Source organism: Triticum dicoccoides, chromosome 1A (assembly GCF_002162155.2).
Source record: "Triticum dicoccoides isolate Atlit2015 ecotype Zavitan chromosome 1A, WEW_v2.0, whole genome shotgun sequence".
In the NCBI taxonomy this organism is placed as follows: domain Eukaryota; kingdom Viridiplantae; phylum Streptophyta; class Magnoliopsida; order Poales; family Poaceae; genus Triticum; species Triticum dicoccoides.
This window is the reverse complement of record NC_041380.1, coordinates 555091924-555114942: the sequence shown is the minus strand read 5'-3', so window position 1 is coordinate 555114942 and position 23019 is coordinate 555091924. Positions and strand designations below refer to the sequence as shown.

Below are 23019 nucleotides of genomic sequence, written 5' to 3'. Positions count from 1 at the left end.
TGGGTCCCAGATGAACTGGGAACAATGCCCCACGAGGCCCGATCGGCCCCTTGGGCTCACGAACTGGGACGTATGCCTCCATTGGTCCTGGTTCGTGACTGAACCGGGACTAATGGGCTGGCCAGGCCTGAACCAAAGCCTTGTTTTCTACTAGTGCATGTCCGCCAAGACATGTATACAATATATACTCGCCCATAGGGCTCATCAATACAACAAGCAATTCCACCAATTCTCCCCTCTAATCCTCTTACACCCTCACGTTGCCTCCAACTGCAAGTTGCCCGCGTCCGGCCCTTGGTGCTCCGTGTCACACGGTCGTAGGGTCATTCGATAATCCAAATCCGGCCGAGAGTGCCCATTTGGTGGGGCAGTCGTGAATGTGGTGTGCCCTTCTAGCCGCCATCCGCCCAAAACATGGGATGCTCGCCAGAGATCCATGTCAGATCTGGCGTAGCGCTTAGTTTTCAAGCATGGGGTACTGGTAGTTGGCAGGAGGGATACGTGGGCAGGAGGCTGGAGCAGAGCTCTCTTGTCGTGTCCAGGGAGTCTAGTCTCATGCGAGGTGGCCCATCGTTCTTCAAGGGATGGGTGAGGTTGGTTCTCTTCAGACGTCGGGGCAGTTACTTTCTCTTTGCTTGTCTGTATGGTTTTGATCTTCAATGAATGAGCCCTTGGTAATGCTTTTATCTCTATTCTATGTCACGGGCACCTATCCAGTCTATAAACAAATATTAATGAGAAAATATAAACTACTATACTAAAGATAACATGTGATAGAGATCCTAAAATCTAAAAAGGCATATTAGGGCTATACAGATTCGAACAGTAGACCTTCTTCGTAAAGCAGATCACCTCCGTAGGTGGGTGTGCGTCTGCTCCTGTCTATTGGTGGTTCGATGCCCTCGAGCATGGGCAAGCGGCTATAGGTTTTCCCTCTTCATTTACAATGGCACGTTGGTGGTAAAGAGTTTCTGGTGCCTCATCTACTCCTACTTTGCTTCGTTGGTGGTGTGGTCACCTTTGTGTCGGTCTTCTCGTGTGATGAGATTTTCAGCTTTGTCTTGTTGCGTGGGCAGTTCCTTGGTCGGCATTGGGATCATGGAGTGCTCCGCGAACCTGGTAGCCATTCTGGTCTTCTTCGTTGGTAGCCAGGTCTATGTTGTTCTTTCGTGCTCTATAGTGAGCTATCTGCTAGTTGACAGTACGACACCCTACGAGCTAGGGAGAGAAGGCAGAGGCCCTCTTCACTGGCTCCACTATGAGATGGCATGGTATACTTGTCTTATCCTTCTAGAAGCGTGCAAACAAGTGTTCTTCATAGGTGGTGTCCCTCTTGTGATCCTCACCTTCCTCATGTGTTGGCTATTGTTGAAGACGTTGGAATCAGTGCTTCAGGTTGTCTTCCTTTTCTTCTCATGTTTGTCTGGTAGGCCGGTTGGTGGATAGACATGTGTAAGCACTATGTATTTTTTAACACCTTTTTCTTTGCTTGTTGTATGTCGTTTTCCAATCCTGGCTGGTATATGGCTTTGTTAATTCCAAGTCGGACTCTTCTTGAGCCTTCTTTCTAAAGAAACATTGCAAACAAGCACTTTTTTAATTCAAACTTGTAAACTGTAGATGGACATGACAAGCATGTCTTATAGTTAAACCCAATGAAAAATCAACTCCCTATCATGACATTAAAATTTGTTTGCATTTATAAACATGAAAGAAAACACGAAATTTATTGGTGATCACGTCATTAGTGGAACACATTGGTTTTGGGACACAGATGCATCCTAGGGTTCGTCCATTAGCCAATGATGCTCTTGCGTATCCAAGCTTCGAGATCTCGCAACTCATCACCGGGGGAATCTACTAGCGTGGTCGAGTGTATTGTTGTAGACAAACATGGGTACAAATAATCAAATTTGAAAATGCTACAAGAATTTAGAGATGGATTTCATCACAAAAATATCCAATCACCTCTATCTTTGTAAGCAGTTCAGGTGCGACCAGCGCAAAATGAGTATCTGTCAACCGTCCATGTTTATAAATCCATCTGTAGCACAAGTGACGGATCGTAGTATCCATCTAGGCACCTGATGTGGCCTGCCGGGGTAGGGAGGAAGGTTGTGGTGGTGGGTGTGTGAGAAGGAAGATCATGCAGAGTCCAGTCTGGGTTTTTTCAATATCTCATCCGCTTATGCTTCCTTTCATCCAAGTGTATGGACCCATATGGATGTGAAGCATATTGGAACATCTAAATTTTGTTGGTTCTTGGTGAAGGTGTCATTCTTGATGCCTCTAAATACTAGTGCACCCTAGCTCTCTTGCTATGTGTACCTAGACACATGAGTCCTCTCGTATGGTGGCCATAACATGGGAAACATACTCTTCAACCGGCTTATATTATCCTCTGTTGTGAGAGTTGTGTGTCACACTTTAATTTGGTACCTACTTTTTTATTCTCTATATTTGTTGTTGCACTATATATGAATATACTTGTCACAATAATTTATATTTAACTCACTCATACAAAATTTAGGAGTTTACGATGGCCCATGGCCATTACCTTCCTTAGGCAAGTTGCATTATAAGGATCTCTAATTTTGTTTACAATTACACACTAACATAAAAATGATAGTCAAATCCATTTGTGCATGATATTAGCTAGTTTGATAAACATTGGGATCATGGGGTAACCATGTTTTATAGTGCACACATGTTTTACCCCCTAGTTTGCATTTTTTGACGATTGCCCCATTTACTGAGAATTTATCCCATCTAACCCACTTAGCAAGAATTTTTCCACAATTTACTCCATTCAAGTTGTGGGCCATTTTCACACATTAGAACCACATCTCAACTAGTTGTGGTGTGGCACCTAGCTTACTAAGCCACATTCTGTCATGGTTAACGTAAATGACCATCCATAGTGGCACACAAATGTAAGCCTACACGATCTAACCATGATCACATGGTGTTGATTGATCAATGGCGATGGGAAAATGTTGAGTGGACGAATAACTTTGATCATGTGGCTTATGATTTCAAGGTTATGTTCTTGCTCTACCTTAGTCTTTGTTGGAGGACAATGAAGAAGAGTCGGGTTTGGGGGATATGGATGCATTTGATTTCGAGGACCATTATGTTGTTATTTCGTCCTGGCCAAACGAATGGTGTGTGTGCAGGGTTGTTGGTATCTACACGTGCCTAGCTTTTGCTATTTAGTCTACGTGACCCCTAATCTTTATTGAACTCAAACTAGAATACACGAGGAAGAAAAACAAATTGGAAAGAAATTAGCACATAGCTGCACTATCTCTTAGGTTCATCATCAGCTCACCACATGTAGGCAACGTCCCGAGCCTGTTGTTGTGGGTCCGATGATCGCTGGTTCCTATATCTCCCGGACACTACAACACGGAGGTCCCCGAGCCATGGTTGAGTCTGGTCTTAGCATAAAGTGTCTGGTCTCTAACACGGGAACCATTACCACACGCCTGGGTGCATCTATCAAAGACGTGTGTGCTAAGCTGAAGGGCATGATACTCGCAGTACCACATTGGTGTATAGCTGGAGAAAGATTTTGTGTGGTGCGCGGACGATGGTGTGGGAGAGGCGGCATACAGCGGGCGCCAACAAAGCGTAGGAAGGTCATCATGGAGGTTGCTTGACAAGAGTGCCCCATTTCCTTTAGACTACTCCATGATAGCTTTCATTGTATTGTGGGGCACTCGTGGCCTATTTGTTGTGGCATGCAATGGCTGCCAACATGTGATCTTGAGCTGTTGTAATGGGTCTGAAACTTATATACGATAAAATATAGATATATTGCCACTAAATGAGTAAACGGGTAGAATTCTGATATAGTGAGATAATAGCTTTCAGATGGCCAACTAAGAAGTAAAGAGTGGAATTCACTCCTTATATTGGATAAACATAGATATTAGATCATGTCTTCTCAATTATGGAAACTATAGAACTATCCCTCTACAAACATATTTATGTAAATTTGGGTGTAAAAATATGACCACTGTGGAGTTGTGCACAAGATCACAAGATGGATTTTAGCGAGTTAATTACTTAACTCATAATAGCTATTGTAACTTATTTATGGATTTTGGAATGCTTGCAAATTGTGAAGAAAACAAAAAAGGTATAAGTCACCTATAACATATCCCAGCTGCTTCTACATGTACAACAATGGCCGGATTGGATTCACCGTAGACAGCAAGAAGAACAAAACATACTTGGTAATGCAATTCAAACTTGAAAACCAATAGATGGCAACGACCAGCACACCGTACAATTAAACACAAGAGAAAATCATATCTCAATCGTGACGTTGAATTTCTTTTGGCTAATAGGAAAAACATTAAAGAAAAACAACAAATACATCATCATATCAGTGGAATGAATGTTAGAGTTCATCCATCAGCCGGTGGTGCTGTTGTGTAGCCAAGCTCTGAGATCTCCCAACTCGTCGCAGGGGCCACCTCCTGGTGCGACCGAGTGTATTGCTGGATACATAGAGAAGAAAAGGACATGTAAACACAGTTGGAAAATGGAAATGTAGTGTGTGAATATAAAGATGGATTTCACAATAAAATTGTCATATCACCTCCATCTTTGTCAGCAATTCCGCGGCGGTTGGCGCTGAGACAAGTATGTGTGTACAGTCTGGGTTGATGAAGCCCTCTCTCGCGCCTTTGTCAAACAGTGCAAGCAGGGTATCATAGTAACCATCCACATTGAGCAGCCCAACCTATATTGGTATGATTTTTGTTAACGACGGAAAGCTCGATTCGTTTGGGGCAAAAACTACGGCCAATTTGTCCTCCAGTACAATCTATCTATTATGCTCGGTTGCTTACGGGTTTGTTGTGAATTCCGAGTTGGGACCATGTTATCATCTCCAACAGCTCCTCCATGGTTCCGTACCCCCCTGATGAACAGAAAATTATAAGCAAGCTATACTAACTCATCAGCGCCACGATCGGTCGATGATGGTAGAATGACTAGGAAGATCGTTAAGCGTGTGGCACCTGGAAGAGCGATGAATGCTTCAGATCGTCGAGCCATCTCTGCTTTCCTCTCGTGCATGTCAGATACAACCTTTACTTCCCCCACGCTCTCACCTAATATCTGTTGGTACAAGTTAAAGTGGAACTTTCAGAGAAACGGAAGCTGGATATAATGTTGTACATACAAAATCAGACCTGTGTCAATCTGTTGCCCCCCAAAATTGCATGGTCGTCATTTCAGTAAGATGAAATTAATTTGAATGTTTTGCCACACACTTCAAATTCAGCTGAGATAACCACACGTGCCAAGTGAACTTTCAGGTGTACGGCTAAATTCAGATGACAAAACAAAACAAAACAAAAACTTGACCAAATTCACATAGACTGTCGGGGTTTTTTTTACTATTATTGCAGCGAAATCGCCAGAACTTGTATGCCTAGAGAAGCAGAGAGGATGGTTTCTTTCACAGTGCAATTTCACTGTCTCGGCATGAACCAGAACATGCGAGCAGGGCTTTTCTTACTCTGGTTAGACTAGACATACACAATGCTACGTACAGCACATAGATAACATCTGAAGCATCGAGATTGCGTACCTCGACAGGCATGAGAGCCCTGGGAATCACCCTGCCAAGAGATCGAACGAAGAAACAGTCAGTGCATGTGTTAGACGGGCAGACCAGAGCACTCTGCAAGAAGCAGAGGAAGCGTTGTATACGGAGGGACGTACCCGACGACACGGCGGCCGCCGTCGAGCACCGTCCGCGCGACGAGGCCCATGAGGCCGATGCTGCCGCCGCCGTAGACCAGGTCGACGCCCCTCGTCACCTGCGCCAGTGCATGAGCAACCCCATGCGTGAGCTCAAGAGCTTATAACCTGACAAGAAGACGCACGGTGGCGAAGCCGAGCCAGTCCGATTCGCCTACCAGCTCGCGGCCAAGGTCGAGGGCCGCGTCGCCGAACACCCTGCGGCGGCCGGCGCTGCTGCCGCAGAAGACGCACACCGTGCGGAACCTGCACTCCGCCCTGTCCCCCATCGCCGGCCGGCCGTGCCCGTCTCCAACCGGCCCCGGCCTGCGGCGGCGGCGGCGTCGCCGTCGTCGTGTCTGGTCTGGCTCACTGGCTGGGCGCGCGCGCGTGCTGCGTTATGGTGGCGTGGCGGTAGCTGCAAGGGGCAGTGACGCTGGCTGATGATCGCCCGCCCCCATTTAACTCCACCGTCGCTGTCGCTTTGGCGCGCGGTGACCACGCCACGCCGTGACAACTGACACCAATCACCGTGTCCCCGGGTCCCCGTCGTCTGACGAAAGCCTGTGAACTCTGAATCGTCCCCGTCCCCGCGGTCCTCGAGAATCCTGCCTGTCCCGTCAGGCCGTCACACTGCCCGCTGCCCCGCCTCAGGATAACGGCATGGGCCGCACTGTTCTGGCCGGTGCCGCTGCCGCCTGGCATGGACCATCATCCCTTTCTGTCGCGCACCCTACAGCAGTACGCCATGCAAATCTGGATCGTCTGTCTAATCATGCATGCCTCCTTTGTGGCACGAGGAGCATGCATGGGCTGCGCATTTCACCACTGAAATTTACGTGCTGCTGCTATCAATGTCCGGCACCGGCAGTAACAGCTCGTACTGTACTAACACACTTTTTGGGTTTTGGTTTCGGGTCCCGATCGAGCAGGTGAAAGCTTAGCACTCGCGATCGAAGATCATTAACATTTAGCAAGATCGTTAGTCAAACGTGGCCGAATGCACAGGTCAAGGGGCAGGGCGATCGCTACGTGCCAACGGCAAAGCGAAACGCAAGCGCGCACAGGTTGGAATGGATGTTTATTTTAGCCGGACGGCGCTGGATTCTGATCTGATGAGGACATCGTATATGGGACGGCCAATCCGAATGAACACGGCAATAGTTTGTGCGACTGGAGTCACTGGCCGATCCTCCGACGCGCGTCACGGGATCTTCGGGAACACGACATGCACGCCGTCGTTTGCTTCTCGGAACGATTAAAAATGGCCGATTAAGGGGCTGTTTGGTTTGTGACTAACTTTGCCAAAGATTGCTACATCTAAAGTTAAACAAGTTTGATCAACTTAAGTGAGTATTTGGTTCAAGCCACATCTTAGGCAAGCCACACTTGGACCCCACATGGCATACACATAAAAAATATGGTAAAATTCCCTCAGTCTTGCCAACGTGTGGCTCTCATTTGATGAACTAACCTTAGACAAATTTGACAAAAATATATGACAAAGTATGGCAATACTAGTCCTAGAACCAAACAACCCCTAAAGCTCGCACCGTTCCTCCATATTTGTCAAGTTTCACCGTTGGTGACCCAGCTCGGCCAAATTTCGTGTTTTGACCCTTTTCGCATAGAAATTCAGGATCTGACCCCTGTTGGAAAGAATTTCGGGATCTGGCCCTTTTTCCTACCGTCAGGGGTTCTGGCGGTAGGGTTAGACAGCCTACCGCCAGAACCTGCGGCGGTAGGATACTTATCCACGTCAGCAGCGTTAACGGTCTTCGTCCCACCCTACCGCCGCTGGTTCTGGCGGTAGGCTGTCCGACCCTACCGCCAGAGCCCTTGGCGGTAGGGTTTAGGGCAGTTATAAGCCATGGGCCGCCCCACCCCTCCCCCTTCTTCCCCCAACCAGCCGCCCCAAGAACAGAGGAGTTCTTCCTCTCGCCCCCTCTCTCATCTCCTCCACTCCCCCCTCCGATCTTCGTCATTTGTTCACCGTTTTTGCGGATCGAGATGGCCCCGAAGAAAGCAAAGTAAGCTTCTTCGATCCCTTCAATTAGTTTTAGTCAAATAGCTTCCGATTTGTCGCATTATTTGATTCAAATCACTCCCCTTTTTGCACTAGATTTAATTATTTTGAACCCTAGGATTTGATTTAGGTTGATTCTAGATGTTATATTGTGTTAGATATGAACTCTAGTCACTAGTTGGTATGGTTATGTGAAGATGAACTCTGGTTCATATTATTTTTGGAGGATTTTTTTTGGTATGATGCATGTTGGAGGAATTTATTGTGATATGATGATGCATGTTGATATGCTATGATGCAAGTAGTGGGTATAGTTGGAGAACAAATGTTGAACCCTCAAGATGAACCTAGTTCATAATTTTTTGTGTTAAAAAAATTTATGATATGATGAATATTGGAGATATGATGCATGTTGGATGTGGTTGGAGAAATATGATATGGTATGATGCATTTGACCACATGATGAACCCTAGGTTTTGAAAAAAAATTCAAGGTGATTAACCTTTGTGTGATGAATCTATATGTTTAGGTACGAAAGCTTGGAGCAAGCACCGCCTGCTCCTCCCATTCCTCTCCAGCACATTCCGTCAGAGATGCCGCTCCCATCCATGTATGAGACCTTCCCCGAGCTGCTACAGCCGGTGGGATCTATCTTAGACGAGGTCCTAGAGGCCACGAGGGCAAAGCGGTGGCACGAGAGGGCAGAGCGGATCCTTGACGATGTCATGGCTTGGTCGCAGAGCGTGAAGGGAAGTGAAGGCAAAGATGGAGGCAGATCCAAGTATCTGCCGTGTCCGTCGGGAAGCGTGCATTGAAGTTGCGCATAATTACGCCAACTATCTCCTGAGCAATTTGGGCCGAAGAATCTACTTCGAGAGCAATGCAGAGGAGAGAGCCAGGATGCCGCCCCCAAGTGCATCTGCGTTCGATATCATCAACTAGGGAAGGGCGGAGGCGAAAACTCTAGCGGGCAGGGCAAGGTGGGAGTGCTTGAACGGTCGGATGCCGACTAGCGTTCCGCCTCCGCCTGAACCGGTGGATCCGCTGCCGTTTCTGTCTCCACGGCCCGGGCTAACATACGAGGAGCTCTGAAGATGATGATGTCTGCCCGCTCTTCGAACTTATCCGCAAATCGTCCTATTAGTTTGTCTTGTGTCTTTCAATTATGTTCTCGATGAATAATGAAACTATGTGCCTCTTGTAATGCTATTTGTTCATTATCTATTCAGTTTGAACATTAAGTTAACTTCATGTCATTTGTTCTTGTCAATATGAGTATACTTTCATGGTAAAAGAAAATAAGTATATACTTTCATGGTAAAAGATATTGATTTTGAAAAGAAGCAATCAATTAAACTTGAAACTCATAAAACACATGACCCTCCCGTCATGGACCCTGGCGGTAAGGTCACACAACCTACCGCTAGGGCACTTCAATATTTTGTTACAGAAACTTTCCGAGGCAAAAACCCAGCAACCACCTACCGCCAGGGGTTCTGACGGTAGGGTTAGAGAGGCTACCGCCAAGGCCCCTGGCGGTAGGGTACTTATCCACGTCAGCTCAGGCAAACGGTTGTCGTTCCCCTCCGTCGCACCCTGCCGCCAGGTGCCCTGGTGGTAGGATGTCTAAACCTACCGCCAGAACCCCTCGCGGTAGCGAAAGGGTCAGATCCCGAAATTCTTTTCAACAGGGGTCAGATCCTGAATTTCTATGCGAAAAAGGTCAAAACACGAAATTTAGCCACCCAGCTCAAGCAACTGTCTCCATCCCCACTTCAGAACCATTCTAACTTTTACAGCAGGTAGCTAGAGCCTAGAGGGACAAACAGAGGTACAGTACAAGGTACAAAACGGAATTAGATCAGTGCAATCGCAAAAAAGAGGTCTAAGTTGGGGAATCTTTTCCATTGACTGACCAATGTCACCTAAAATATTACTAATTATTATTAATGCAACCAATGAGGCGTTGAACTTGACACTGGGGGCGTGTACACATAACGCTACAGCAGAAGCAGAATGAAGAAAATTTATGTATGAGTTGCAAACTAGTTTGTCCATGTGAGCAAGCAAGCAAGCAGCTAGGATTAATAATTGTAGTTCTCCTTGTCCAAGCTCCTCGTCATGCTCAGGCCTTTCAGAGACAAGCTGTTCAACCTCCTCGCGGCGGCCGAGACATCCGACCCCGCGTTGCTCTCGGAGTCCAACGACGAGAGTGCCACCCTTCTGCTGTAATACGGCACGCCCCCAGATCGCTGCCTCTGCAGCTGAAAGGGCCCTCTCCGACTGCCGCCGATGTCCTCCAGCCTTGCTTTGGCAGCCTTGGTCAGGCTCATGTACCCCGGCCCTCCACCACTGTCGGATCTCGCCTCTGATGCCAAGGTGTTGGTAGAGTATCCCGGGGTCACCGAGGATGTCGACGGAGAGCTCTCGTCGCACCCAAAGTCAGAAGAGGAAGCCGAGAGCGCCGGTGGAGGCATTGCTTCAACCCTGGTCGAGTCGTTGTTTCTTCTGATCTTGGTGGAGCCAGCACATGAATATTTGGAGTCTTCGAAGTTCATCGTCTCCTTGTAGCTATGTAGACGACACGACTCGCCGATGTTTGAGTCCATATGCGTGCTCTCCCAGGGCTTTGTTGCCATCCATCCTTCTATGTAAGACTCATGGTTCCTGAGAGAGCTTGCAGGGGAGCTTGACCTTCCACTGTATCTTGAACTCCCACGCTGAAAGAATTATGAGCAAAAGTAAATAAATAAAAGAAGTGAAGAAATAAATATCAGTATCAAAAGTAAGGTGTGTACGTATTAGGAAATTCTCATTGATTCAGCATATACCTGGTGAGAATGTGCATAAGCAATTGCCCTTTGTCTCTTCACTGCGCCCTCATGTTTCATGTGCATTATTGATTTTACTTGGTTGACAGAACCTTGCATGTCACACCATCGTCCCTGCAGTGCTAAGAATGTCAGCTAAGCTGTCACAAACAAGTTTGACGCCACATTTCCTAATCAACTTACATAATTCCTCCAGTGAGAACACCAAATATGCTATATTACTTGGTTATCCTAATTAATTGACAGAAATGTCAACATGACCTCTGATCTCCATTGTGTGTAAGTTGTGTTCTGAACTTCAAACATGGTGGGCAATCACTAACTGCATAAGGCCTCATTGGTGTATACGTACTGCTTTTCTCACCTAACATCGTCACTACGAGGAACAAGCATGGTACATGTGAAAGCACAAATAGCAATCTTATAATGGACCCAATCATCACCCAAAACAAAAAAAAGGTTTAACTGTCCATATCAGTCTTAGTCATACTGGCAGAAGTCCTTTTCAGATAAAAGTAGCCATATTCACACATCCTTTTCTTTTTTAAGAACAAATGCAAACCTCTCAAATTATACATGAGCCGTTCTTAAAAAAAAGATAGACAAGTTGAAAATATAACAACATAGTAGACTTCATCAAAACTCTTCCGCTAATTAAACTGCCTTTTGTGAACACATAGTGTAGTCAAGCATTCAGGTGGTGATTTCCATCTACAGAACTATCTCTGAATTCACATCCTGGAAACGAAACGATCTCCAATCCTCATGCTCGAATCAAATTTGGTTTGCACAAGTAACTATTTACCAACTGGATTCAAATATGTGAGCATGGCAATCTTTTTTACTTTATAATTTGAATCCAGATCTAATAAAAATCACTAATGTCGTTCTTTTGGAGGAATTGTATATTTGTGGTGTAGTTTAAAAACCTGTAAAAGTGTGTGTTTTCAGAAAAAAAAATGAGGGGTGTGTTTTCAGAAATGGAAGAGAGCGGACTGAACAACATAACCCATGGGCCAGTGTTACAGCAAGGCCCAGCTGAGCCCCAATCTCTCGAATTCTCCACAAAATTCTTGCCACCAAAAATGGCGCGATTCTATCAAATTTCTACATTCTCAACAACATAGCCCATGGGCCAGTGTTAAACTAAGAAACTGGAGGCCCATACCACAGGAAGGGCCAGTTCAGCCTCAATCTCTAATTCACCATCAAATTCTTGCCGCAAGAAATGGAGCGATTCTATCAAATTTGCAGGAATGAAAACTACATTCTCGACATTACCGAGCGCTGCAAGAGTCATGGATCGAAGCAAGCATTGCAAACGCACATTCAATCAAAAAAAGATATGCACCTCGGTTTCCCTGAGCGGATCGGCACGGCCGTCGCGGTGGCCGGGCGCGTCCTGTGACTGCGCGTCGGCGGAGCAGCGCGCCCGGCGCTCCATGGCGCGCTCCTGCACCCTCAGCAGCGCCTCCATGCGGCTGAGCGTGACGGCGAGCTGCCTCCGCACCAGCCGGCCGCGCACCAGCGCCTGCAGCCGCACGATCCCCCGCAGCGCCTTCAGCGCCCGCCTCGCCTGATCAACCGCGCGACAGATCATCAGTCCATCATCACCGGTATCGCATCAGATCGGAATGCGCAGTAGCACGAAACTATGGAGCAATCTGCGCGTTGGATTGGTTACCACTTACCAGGAGGGCGCGGAAGGCGGCCTGGATGCGCACGGCGGCCCACTCCTGCCTGATCACGCGGAAGTCCGCGGGCGGCGCACGCGCCACGACCGAGCCGAGCGCGGTGGCGGACGACGTGGTCGAGGACGTCTCGCAGCCCCCGGCGCCGTCCCTGGACGCGCCCCGCCAGAGCCGGCTCCACTTCCGGCCCTTTCCCGGCGCCGCGGACGCCGACGGCGCCTTGAGGCCGACCAGCGACCTGATCCACTTCCCCATCGACGCCCTCACGCTCTCGTCACACGTCCGGGCGGGAGCTCTCCTGCTTTGGCTGGCTCTGCGTCTGCGTCTGCGGGCGCGGGGGGAGTGACGACCGACGAAGGATGAGGCCGGCCGGGACGATCGGACGAGACAAAACGGAAGTACAAGTAGTGGGGGAGGTAGCCGTTGTCCTTTTCTCCGGGGGAGTCCGTTTCCGCTCCGCGCGTGGGCATTCAATTCGAATTTCGAACGGCGACAAGGAAAGCCGGCCCCGAGGGCGAGCACGCCGGGTCGCTGGGCGCGGGCCCGGCGCTCGAGGTGGGGCCCAGGTGTTTGCTGGTTCAGGTGGGAGGAGGCACGGCGGAGCTCCCGTCGCGCATAGGTTTCCGGGAAAGACTGGAACGTGGCTTTCTCGTGGGACGGGCCCCCGACGCTGACCCGCCGGGTCCACGGGGAACGTGGAAGCACTTGTCAGTAACGGACGGCCTGAGGAGGGGAGGTGGGGACGATCAGCTCGCGCTCGACGGTCCGTCGACGGCGGCGCCGGCACGGCACGGCGTCGGGGAACGTGGGCAGAACGGACCTTGCTGCGCTTTCACGCTTCGTTTCTCGCAAGGGAGGATCACTAGTTGCATGATGTATTTTTCATGCCTTTTTTTTTGAAGCATCTCCAATACTTGCTCCATCCACGATAACGTATATACATATATAAATTTTATGGCAAATTATGGAGCGGAGTAAAAAAATACATTGGAAAGACCCAAGTCATTTTCTTTCTCCTATTGAATCACCCCACCTCAAAGTGCATGTAAAAAGTGAGGAGACGATGTGTTGAATATTATTGATCTTGATTACCGTGTGATAAGATTTTTTTTTCTATTTTAAAGTGCACTGGGAAAATAGATGTATAGTACTATTTTATCAATAAATTTTGAACGAAAGTACTTCGCATACGACATTTGGCTCAACGAGCGCTTGGGCGATGACTTAATCCAGCTGCTGGTGCTGTTTTAGCCTTGGGCTTGTATGGTGGATATGGCATTGCCGTCTGTGTTTCGTGTGATAATTGTCGCCGTGCATGTAGCAGTATACAATTTTGAATATCAAATGTATACTTATTCATGGACGGAGGAAGTAGGTGCCATCTAATAGCACAAAACCATTTATTACATCACGGGATGCAAAAAATACTACTTCAAATAACTGTTTGATATATTTGAAGAAAACACTCCATATTTAGGGCAGCTGCAAAATACAACAGTGCTGCAAATTTGCAACACTTGAGCAACTACCGCAAAACAAACTGGGTCGTGCGTGAGCCGCCGACTGCCTACCGCCAGTGGCGATTTTGGCCGTGAAGGCCGCATCTGTCGCTCGTCTTCCCTGTCACTTCAGACGGCTGTCAGAGTTTCACCGCCCATCGATTAGGCTGGTCATAGTGGGGAGTAACTTAGACTAATGTCATATGCATGACATTAGTTTAAGTTACTACCTTCATAATGCAAAGTAACATAATAGTAGTGTTATAGATGGCTTCATTTATTAGTTTGTAGACTCATTTTGTCTTGGAAAGCGCTATGTTACAGTAACATATTATGTTACTACCTCACATTAAATACTTGTCACATAAGCCAAAATTTTTTGGAGTGCGCTATGTTACTAGCTAAGTTACTCCCACTATGACCAGCCTTAGGATCCGTCGCGGCTGTGAATTTTAGCCGAATCGGTTACTTGTTTGGAGCGCTGCAGTCCATGATGGCCCACGCAGCTCGATGCCGTCGTCTGGAAGTGGATTAGTGGCGGACGAGCATCTGCAGGCAGACGCGCCACTTCGGTCAGCATCGCCAGCGCAGCGTTGCCAAATTTTCGGGCAACGCTCGACCGGCAGGCATCAAGGAGGCCTTCCTAGGCATTTCGGCACCGACACGGCTACCATCTATGCTTTGACAAGCAACGGGGCGGTTTCATCCTCCTTGTACACAAGGAAATATCACTAGTTTGACGTATTTTTCAGCCCCCCTTTTTTTTATGGATTCATGCCCTTTTTCAATGCAACTAGGTATGTGCTGGCGCGTTGTCACATAGGCTAAATGCTTTTTAACACCTTAAGAGGACCTTATGGGACAAATATTGATGCAAAACGAATAGACAAAATATAATTAAGTTTTGGTTAGAAAGCATAGCTTCTCTGTCATTATTTAAATTGGCAAAAATAAGTATGTATGTGATTGATCTGCTTTATTGAGTCCCAAAGGCAAGAGATTCATTGTTATTTATTTGTTTTCAGACCGTCAATTCATTCCGATTTATTGGGTTGCCAGATATGTGTGGTCGATATCATGTTTTACTGTAAGAAACAATTTATTTATGATCCGTAAATTTATTGTTATATCGTAGATTGATCTGGTTTATTGGTTATCAAAGATTGGTTTGATAAAAAGGAGAATCGGTGGAAAACCAAACACAATCAATGGAGGGTGGGAGACGGATGAAGAGGTGGTGGGGAGAAAAATTGACGTAGTAAGATGGAACTACATTTTTTAAGTTGCGTCGCTAGCACTACTCAAGCCTCCTTTGGTTTGGAGGAATTCCATAGAAATTCTAAAGGATAGGATTCTCATAGGATTTTTTTCCTTAAGAGCCCTTTGGTTCATAGGAATCGATTCCTATTCCTATATAGGATTGGTTCCCATCCTCCACATTTCATAGGAAAAAAAAATGAGCCTAGACTCAATGAAAAAATTCCTTTGGTGTGAAACAAATGACATCTCGTTTCCCATTTCTACTCATAGGATTTAAGATACATGTCATCTCATTTCCTACAAAATTCCTATTCCTACGATAATCCTATCCTATGAACCAAAAAAGGCCTCAAAGGATTTGAACTGTGGAAGATTTGGGATGCTCATGTCAGTGAACATCCTGCGCCGGGCCATGAATCATGCATATGACATGGCTTTTGAGGAGTCATGCGGGGCATCTGCCCAAGCATCGAGTTATGGGTCTGATGGACAACGAGCTTGCTGGAAGCTAATATGGGGAACAAAGGTACCGCCCACAGTTAAGAATTTTGCGTGGAGAGTTGTTGTTGATTCACTTCCTACATGGCAAAATAAAAACAAGCATGGATTAGAGGTAACAAGTTTATGTCCGGTGTGTGCAACTGAGTCTGAAGACAGTTTTCATGACTTGTGTTGATGCCCACTTGTAGTGCAACTCTGGGAATGCATGAGTAAGGTCTGGTGCCTGCCGAAATTAAAGGAGGTGTCTAACACGGGCATAGAATGGCTGCTGAAGGTTTTATATCCTTTGGGAGATATTGAGCGAGCTATGTTATTATTCACTTTATGGAGATGTTGGCATAATTGGAATGAGTTGGTACATAATAAAATTCCAACACTGATGGATGCTTGGCGCCAATATTTATGCAGCTGAGTCGTTAATTGCTATAGCACAAAATTCTAATTGTGATCCGGTGAAAGATAAAGCGGTGATATCTTATGATCCAGCGATAAATAGGCCATATGAAATATCACGAATTGTGCCTCCTGCTAAGTTGCTTTCTCCTTCAGCAGGTTGGGTGAAGCTCAATACGGATGGTTCCTGGACTAATGATGGAAGGGTTGGTGCTCGTATGGTGCTTCGCGATAATCTAGCCAACATTATTTACTCATCTTGCAAGGAGTTATTTTCATGCTGAGATGCCCTTGAAGCAGAAATATGTGCATGCATGAAGGGTTTATCCATTGCTATTCAGCGGACGGGAACTTCCAGTTTGTATCGAGATGGATTCACTTATAGCGGTGAACTTGTTGAAGGACAAGGGCATTGACAGATCAATCTACGCATCCTTGGTGGCAGAGATAATGTACTTGAAGTCTCTTCGAACGACTAGTATTGTTCATATCAAGTGTAATCAATATTTAGTTAGTGATTTTAAGCTAGTTTTACTAGAACAAAGAGTAGAACTGTTGTCTGGTTGGAATCAGGACCCCTAGAGGTCATCGATTTATGTAAGCAGGATTGTACGTTTGATGCTCCAGTATTATAAGTTTATCCGAAAAAAATAACAGAGGATAAAACCCAGGTGAAGGTTCCGTCAGGGTCAGGTGTCTTCTTACTTAGTCCACTCCGGACCAGCACTACTACACATCTGCTTAACCAGCGGACTCCCCTCACATGGGAGATGAAAACGTGTTTATTCTAGCGGGTCATGCAGAATTACCTCAACCCTGCATGACCTCTGTTTTTTTCAGAAAAGTAAAAACACATGTGAAATTCTGTACTCTGTCTGCTCATATACATAGACAGTGTAGATTCACCTAAACACTACTACATTTTGATACTGAGGTAATATATTATATCCTAACTTTTCCTTGCAGTAAAGAACAAGCTGAGCCTGGTTGAAGTGATTCCACTCGACTGGTTCAGATTCACTGTCGAGATTTTTCGCAGGGCATTTCCAGTCTGCAGATCATCAATGACTGCTCTGCTCAGTTTACAAGACCAGTTCAGGCATTTTGACAGTCTAATAAGAGGATAAATAGGATTTAAACGGTTACAACATTGTCATCTCATTTTTTTTCGCCCGCCCAAAAGACAACAACTAATAGGAGGATCATAAAACAAGAAACCATGATATTCCAATCATATTGCATGGCATCATTGTTCAGCAGGTTCAGATACAAAGTAGCAGCACCAAAATAACTGAATGTAACATTTCAGTTCACACACATGGCATACAAATAAATTGTTGGAGCAGCAGGAAATCACCCCACCCGCCAGGTTCCATTTATTCGAATTGGGGAGCCAGACCAGAGCTACAGCAATCCACCTTCAATTCCCCAACATTAAGCTCAATTCAACTGAGCACCACTTCGATCTGTCCCGTCGAACAGCCGATGCCATCCAGAACGGCGAGCCTCTCCTCGTCGCACCACGCGCTCTGCTGGCTCACCACCTCCCAGTCGCAGCAGGGCCCTTTGTCCTCGACGCGTCCCTGCTTGAGCAGTGCGACACGCCGCAGCGCCATGGATACCTCCATGGCGAACCTCACAAGGTGCATCTGCCTCTCCGTCCTCTGGAATCCAATGACAACCAGCTCCTTCAAATGGCGATGGCACGAAGCCGAGGTCTCCCCCGGCACCTCCTGTCTTGGCTCATCTTCTCTGTGGGAGACATGCACATATAGGCTCTCAAGTAACGGCGCCGCCTCGATGAGCAGGCACGGCCATGAGGCGTTGTCGTGGTTCTAACTCTGACAGTTGTGTAGGGGGTACGTATGAAGAGGCTAGATCTCAGCTATTGGGAAGTTGTAAACACACCAAGATGTACGAGTTCAGGCCCTTCGCGGAGAAAGTAACAGCCCTACGTCTCGGTGCTCGGAGGCGGTCGACTGGATTACTGGCGTGTGAATAACAGGGGTGCGAACCCTTCATCCCAAGGAGGGGGTGGCTTATATAGAGTTCGCCGGCCCCCTCCTGCCCTCAGTAATGCAGGTTTTCAGGTACATTTAAGGTCGGGCGTTACTGGTAACGCCCCTAATAAAGTGCTATAATGACCATAAAGACTATTTAACAGCTGACCGTTTGCCTGCGGAGTGACTATAGGTCTCCTGGCGGTCGAGTGGTTGGCTTCATGGTCGAGTGATAACTTTCTGGTCGAGTGTCTTGAATCCGTCAAGTGGGATACCTTCAAGTCGATTGAAAGGTGACTTCTCCTAGGGATGTCCTAGGGTAGGGCTCCTTGGACAGGTCCGTGCCCCTACCCTAGGTACATGGCTTCATCATTAGCCCCCGAATGGATCGAGGTTAGAGTGGGGAAAGAGTTGGAGATCTTTCCGACTGGTTCTTTGGGCTATGTGAGCGCCTCGTTTTGGGTCAATCGTCACGGATGACGTTGCCAACCTTTTTCAGTCGCCTTGATCCATTCCAGGCCTTTCGTCGAGTGAATTTCTTTATTTGTGACATACCGAGCATCGGCGCGGGCGGGGTCTTCCGTTTTGACAAGTTGTTCTGCAGCCCGCAGATGTCGTGGGATTTCGGATTTTGGGAAGCGCACGGGACGGGAGCGGCCGCAGTAATCGGAAGCGATAAAGCAGAAGCTCCTCGATCCCCGCGTCGCCTTTTTCGCCACGTACTGCGCGCGCGTCCGCTGCGGGATTTGACTGGATAGTTTGGGCCTACCAGTCAGCCACTTGGGAGCGGCCCCTTATAAATCGCCGGCTCGGGGTTTCCAAGCAGTGCGCTCTCTTCTCCTCCTTTCTTCTTCCTCTCTCCCTTCGCAAGTCCTTCCGCCACCTCCGTTCTCGCCCCAGCGCAGCAGGCCCGTGCGAGACTTCGCCGGCGACGATGACGAAGGGCAAGACCTCCGCTCTGGAGCGCGTGAAGAAGGCGGCGGCGCAGGGGAAGGGGAAAAGATCTGCTCGGGGCGGATCCTCCTCAAGGTCCGCTCTGCCCAAGGGCTGGATCCAGGGCGATTAGATGCCGTCAGTGATCCGGCAAGAGGACCTCGACGACATGGTCGAGGGGGGAGTCATTCCCCACGAGGCTGCGCGTCTTCCGGGGAGAGAGATCGAACCTCAACCCCGCGATGGTGAGTGCGTGCTCCTAGCCACCCACATCGACCGAGGGTTTTCTCTGCCGCCCCATCCTTTTTTCCGGAGCTTCTTGAACTTCTTCGGAGCGCAGATCCACCACTTTACTCCCAACTCCATTGTATACCTTGCCGCTTTCATTTCCATGTGTGAGGCTTTCTTGGGTTGCCGCCCCCATTGGGGACTTTTCAAGCACATCTTTATCTGCCGTTCTCAATCGGTCAAGAAGGCCAAGTCGAGTGACGAGAGGATGCAGGTGATCCAGTTGTGCGGGGGCTTGGCGATCCAGACGAGGGGGAAGAGCTGCTTTCCATCCATTACTTTCCCGGAGTCGGTCCGTGGCTGGCAGGCGACCTGGTTCTACTGTCAGGACCAGGCGACCCCAGGACAGTCGACTGGTCTTCCTCCTTTCTCCCTCGACCGAGCTGAAAAATCCGCTTCTCTGAAAGTGGCGCCGGAGGAAAGGGCTCAAGTCAAAGTGCTGGCCGGTCGAGTGGTTGAGCTTGTCCGTGAGGGCGTGACGGGCATGGATTTGCTGGAGGTCTTCCTCCGGAGGCGCATCCAACCGCTCCAGGCTCGTGACCACCCGATGTGGCTGTACTCGGGTGGGTCTTGACGACACCACTCGGATCCACCCGGAGGAGGTCACTGATGAGATGCTGGAGGGGTGGCTGTCGAGCATCACAGGAAATAAGGACAACCCCCGAGGAGCCAGGAGGGTAATTCCACTCGACAGCTCGTACGACGTGGACCAGGTATGTCTCTATGCTCCTGACTGAGGTCTTGTTTTTCTTCATTGGTCTTCTTTGAGTTGGTCGATTGACCTTTGTCTTGTCTGTTGTTTTTCAGGCGACTACTGAGATGTACTCGACGCCCAATGGGGCACAGGGGCCAACTGAGGAAGGGAAGGCGAGCGGAGGTGAGAGCGGGGAAGATCAAGGCGAGTGGGAGTCCGACGGTGAAGGAGAGGGAGGCGACGACGTTGACTCCAGTGAAGAGGAGGAGGAGGAGGTTGAACCCCCCCGCCCGGAGGGGCGATCCAAGCTCACACACGATCCAGCGCGGGAGCGTGGTAGTGCGACTGCTCCTGTTGGGCAGTCGTCGAAACGCCCTCGGACCTCTTCTCCTACGCCGACTGGAAAGGCTCCCAAGCACCCGCGCGCAGCGCCGTCCAAGCCGCCCAAGGCTCTGCCCAAGATGAAGATGGCCGTCCCCACCATTTCTGGGTAATAATAAAACTTGTTATCCTTTGTCGACCGTGGACGGATCCTTGGTCGATCCATTGAGCCAACCGACTGACTTTCGAGGCTTGCAGTGCTGCTACTTCTGAGATCTCCGCCAAGGACGACGACCAAGAGATGGAGGATGCTGTTACCTCCAACCCTGGTACGATTACTGACGTTCCGCTTTGAGTCGACTAAACATTTATTGCAACCCTGGTCGATTGAATGTTTCCTTTGTAGCCCCTCCTCATGTTGTCGACCTCCCGGATGACGACGACAACGAACCGCTGAGAATGAGGAGGAACAAGAGGTCGACGGCTGACAAGACCCCCCAACCTGCTCCGGCGTCTGAGGCCATGGCTCGGGATGGTGGTGACACCACTCGGGCTTCTGTGACTTTCGCCATTCCTCTGACGAGCGTGCGGCCTTCGGCGTCGACTGCGGATCCACCTTCGCTTTTTGCTGCGTACCCCGTCCCTAAGGACCAAGCGGCTGCTGCAAAGGAGGCTATACGCCAGGCGGGGATCATGATGGAGCAAGTGAAGATGGCTCGGGAGGCCAGCCAAGCAGCCTATGACGCGAGTTCGGCTCTTCAGAGCAACGTCCAGGTCAGTCGACTCAACACTTGGTCTGTTATGATATGCTGTTTGAAGAGTCTCTTTTCCGAAGATCTTTTGTATCTGTATCTGTACACCCACTGGGTGTGTCTGCCAATTCTTGGACGAGTGGGGGCATGCTAAGTGCACCCACTGGGTGTAGTCCCCGAGACTATGGTGGACTGCTGGCAGTCGACTGTAGTCTTTACATTGTGTTGCTGTAGCTGTATTTCTTCACTCAGTTTTTCCCCGAAGATCTTTTTTTTTGCTCGAACCAGTGGGGGCACGCTGAGTGCACCCACTGGGTGTAGTCCCCGAGACTACTATCGAATGTTTTTGATTCGGCTGTGGTCTTAGAAACGTCGTCATTGTCTCTTAGTTACTCGGAAGCAACTTATCTTGGACGTCTGTCGACTGATTTTGCTTTCACAGAAATCCTGCGAACTTGTAGCTTGCTATACTGAGTTGGAGAAGCAGAAGATTCAACTGAACCTTGATCTGGAGCTGGCCAGAACAAAGCTGCAGAAGGTCAGAGACGGCGCCGCAGGTAAGACGACTTTGTCGACTGGTTAGGTTTTAGGCTTGAGTATCCTTCTGCTATTTCCGATTCAATCATCATTTCTTCGCAGAAAAACTAAACGAAGCTCTGGCGAAGAAGGATCAGGACTTGGCTGCTGCCCGTATGGAGGCTGATGACAAGACCGCTCTGGCCGTACAAAAGCTGGCTTCGGTCGACCACTTAGAAGAAGAGAATACCAAGCTGAAGACCGCTCTGAATGAAGCCAACAGGGAGCGTTCACGTTGGAAGAAGGAGAACCTCATCCTGAGCGAGAAGATGGAAGGCATCGCTCGCAGGAGGGACGACCTGGAGAGCTACTTGAGGAGCCTCGCCAAGAAGTTGTACATCAAGCTTGAAGGTGCACATTCAGTTCCGACTGGTTTTTTTTGTGTCGACTCAGTCTATGAAAATTGATTTATCCTTGGATCGTGTATGCAGAGATTTGCCAGAACTTTGAAGAGGAGACTGGGTGTATCGAAGCAGGTTTGGATCCAATCAACTCCCCCGTGAAGGATGAAGCTGCCATGAATCTGCTCCAACTGGAATCTCGCATTGACGGCGTCGTGGACTACTTGGCTCGACTGAAGGTTGCCATGTCACGGATCGACCCGGCACTTTGGCCAGAGGCTACGCTCCAAAACGATCTCGAGTCTCTGATGACTCGACTTAACAGAATCCCTGACCGAGTGCAGGAGTGGAAGAAGTCTCCTGCTCGGTGTGGCGCTGATGTGGCTCTGTCTCTGGTCCGCGTCCATTGCAAGGAGGCGCGAGAAGAGAAGCTGGCCGCCATCCAAGTTGCCAATACTAGGAAGCACAACTTTCAAGATTTCATGGAGACTTTCATCGCTGCTGCCACCCGTATTGTAGACGGGATCGATTTGGACGAGTTCGTCGCCCCTTCCAGTCCTCCACCTGAGGAGTGAAAAACTTTTAAGCTCCACTTTAAATTTGCCTCGGAATGCCGAGTGGATTTTGTAACCGTTAAACTCCGTCGAGCTGAGGGCTCGATTACTTTGGCCTGAGGTCTGGGACCTTTAGGTCTTATCTGAATTGGATTTATCGTTGAATATCTTCATGGATGATCCGTCGAGTGGAACTCGATCTTCACTCGAAATAACTTTTGTATTTGTGGCGTATCTTCTTGCAGATTGGGTTGTGTCCTGTACTTAGGCGAGCGCTGGGCTGCAGCTAAGCCTCCGAGTGGGAGGTTTGCTCTCCACTCGGTAGGACTTTTCAAACTTAGGCGAGTGCCGGACTGCAGCTAAGTCTCTAAGTGAGAGAACTTAGGCGAGTGCTGGACTGCAGCTAAGCCCCCGAGTGGGAGGATCGCTCTCCACTCGGTAGGATTTTTTCAAACTTAGGCAAGTGCCGGACTGTAGCTAAGTCTCTAAGTGAGAGAACTTAGGCCCCCGAGTGGGAGGATCGCTCTCCACTCGGTAGGATTTTTTCAAACTTAGGCGAGTGCCGGACTGCAGCTAAGTCTCTAAGTGAGAGAACTTAG

At 48.5% G+C, this 23019-nt stretch overlaps 2 protein-coding genes and 1 pseudogene across 2 annotated transcripts; all 3 read right to left on the bottom strand.

Annotated features, from left to right (window-relative positions):
* Window positions 1-4223: 4223 nt before the first annotated feature.
* On the bottom strand, window positions 4224-6179 carry LOC119289088 (probable cytokinin riboside 5'-monophosphate phosphoribohydrolase LOGL7). Its single transcript, XM_037568516.1, has 7 exons — window positions 5940-6179; window positions 5743-5840; window positions 5609-5639; window positions 5034-5133; window positions 4863-4933; window positions 4610-4753; window positions 4224-4508 (listed from the first exon to the last, which is right to left on the bottom strand). The coding sequence occupies exons 1-7, from the start codon at window positions 6048-6050 to the stop codon at window positions 4416-4418; spliced, it is 648 nt and encodes a 215-aa protein (XP_037424413.1). The 5' UTR covers window positions 6051-6179; the 3' UTR covers window positions 4224-4415.
* Window positions 6180-9536: 3357 nt separating this feature from the next.
* On the bottom strand, window positions 9537-12674 carry LOC119289077 (protein IQ-DOMAIN 1-like). The gene is made up of 4 exons (XM_037568505.1): window positions 12309-12674; window positions 11969-12193; window positions 10618-10731; window positions 9537-10506 (listed from the first exon to the last, which is right to left on the bottom strand). The coding sequence occupies exons 1-4, from the start codon at window positions 12561-12563 to the stop codon at window positions 9871-9873; spliced, it is 1230 nt and encodes a 409-aa protein (XP_037424402.1). The 5' UTR covers window positions 12564-12674; the 3' UTR covers window positions 9537-9870.
* A 4523-nt stretch (window positions 12675-17197) lies between these two features.
* Window positions 17198-23019, bottom strand: part of LOC119355110 — a 14784-nt pseudogene continuing 8962 nt past the window's right edge.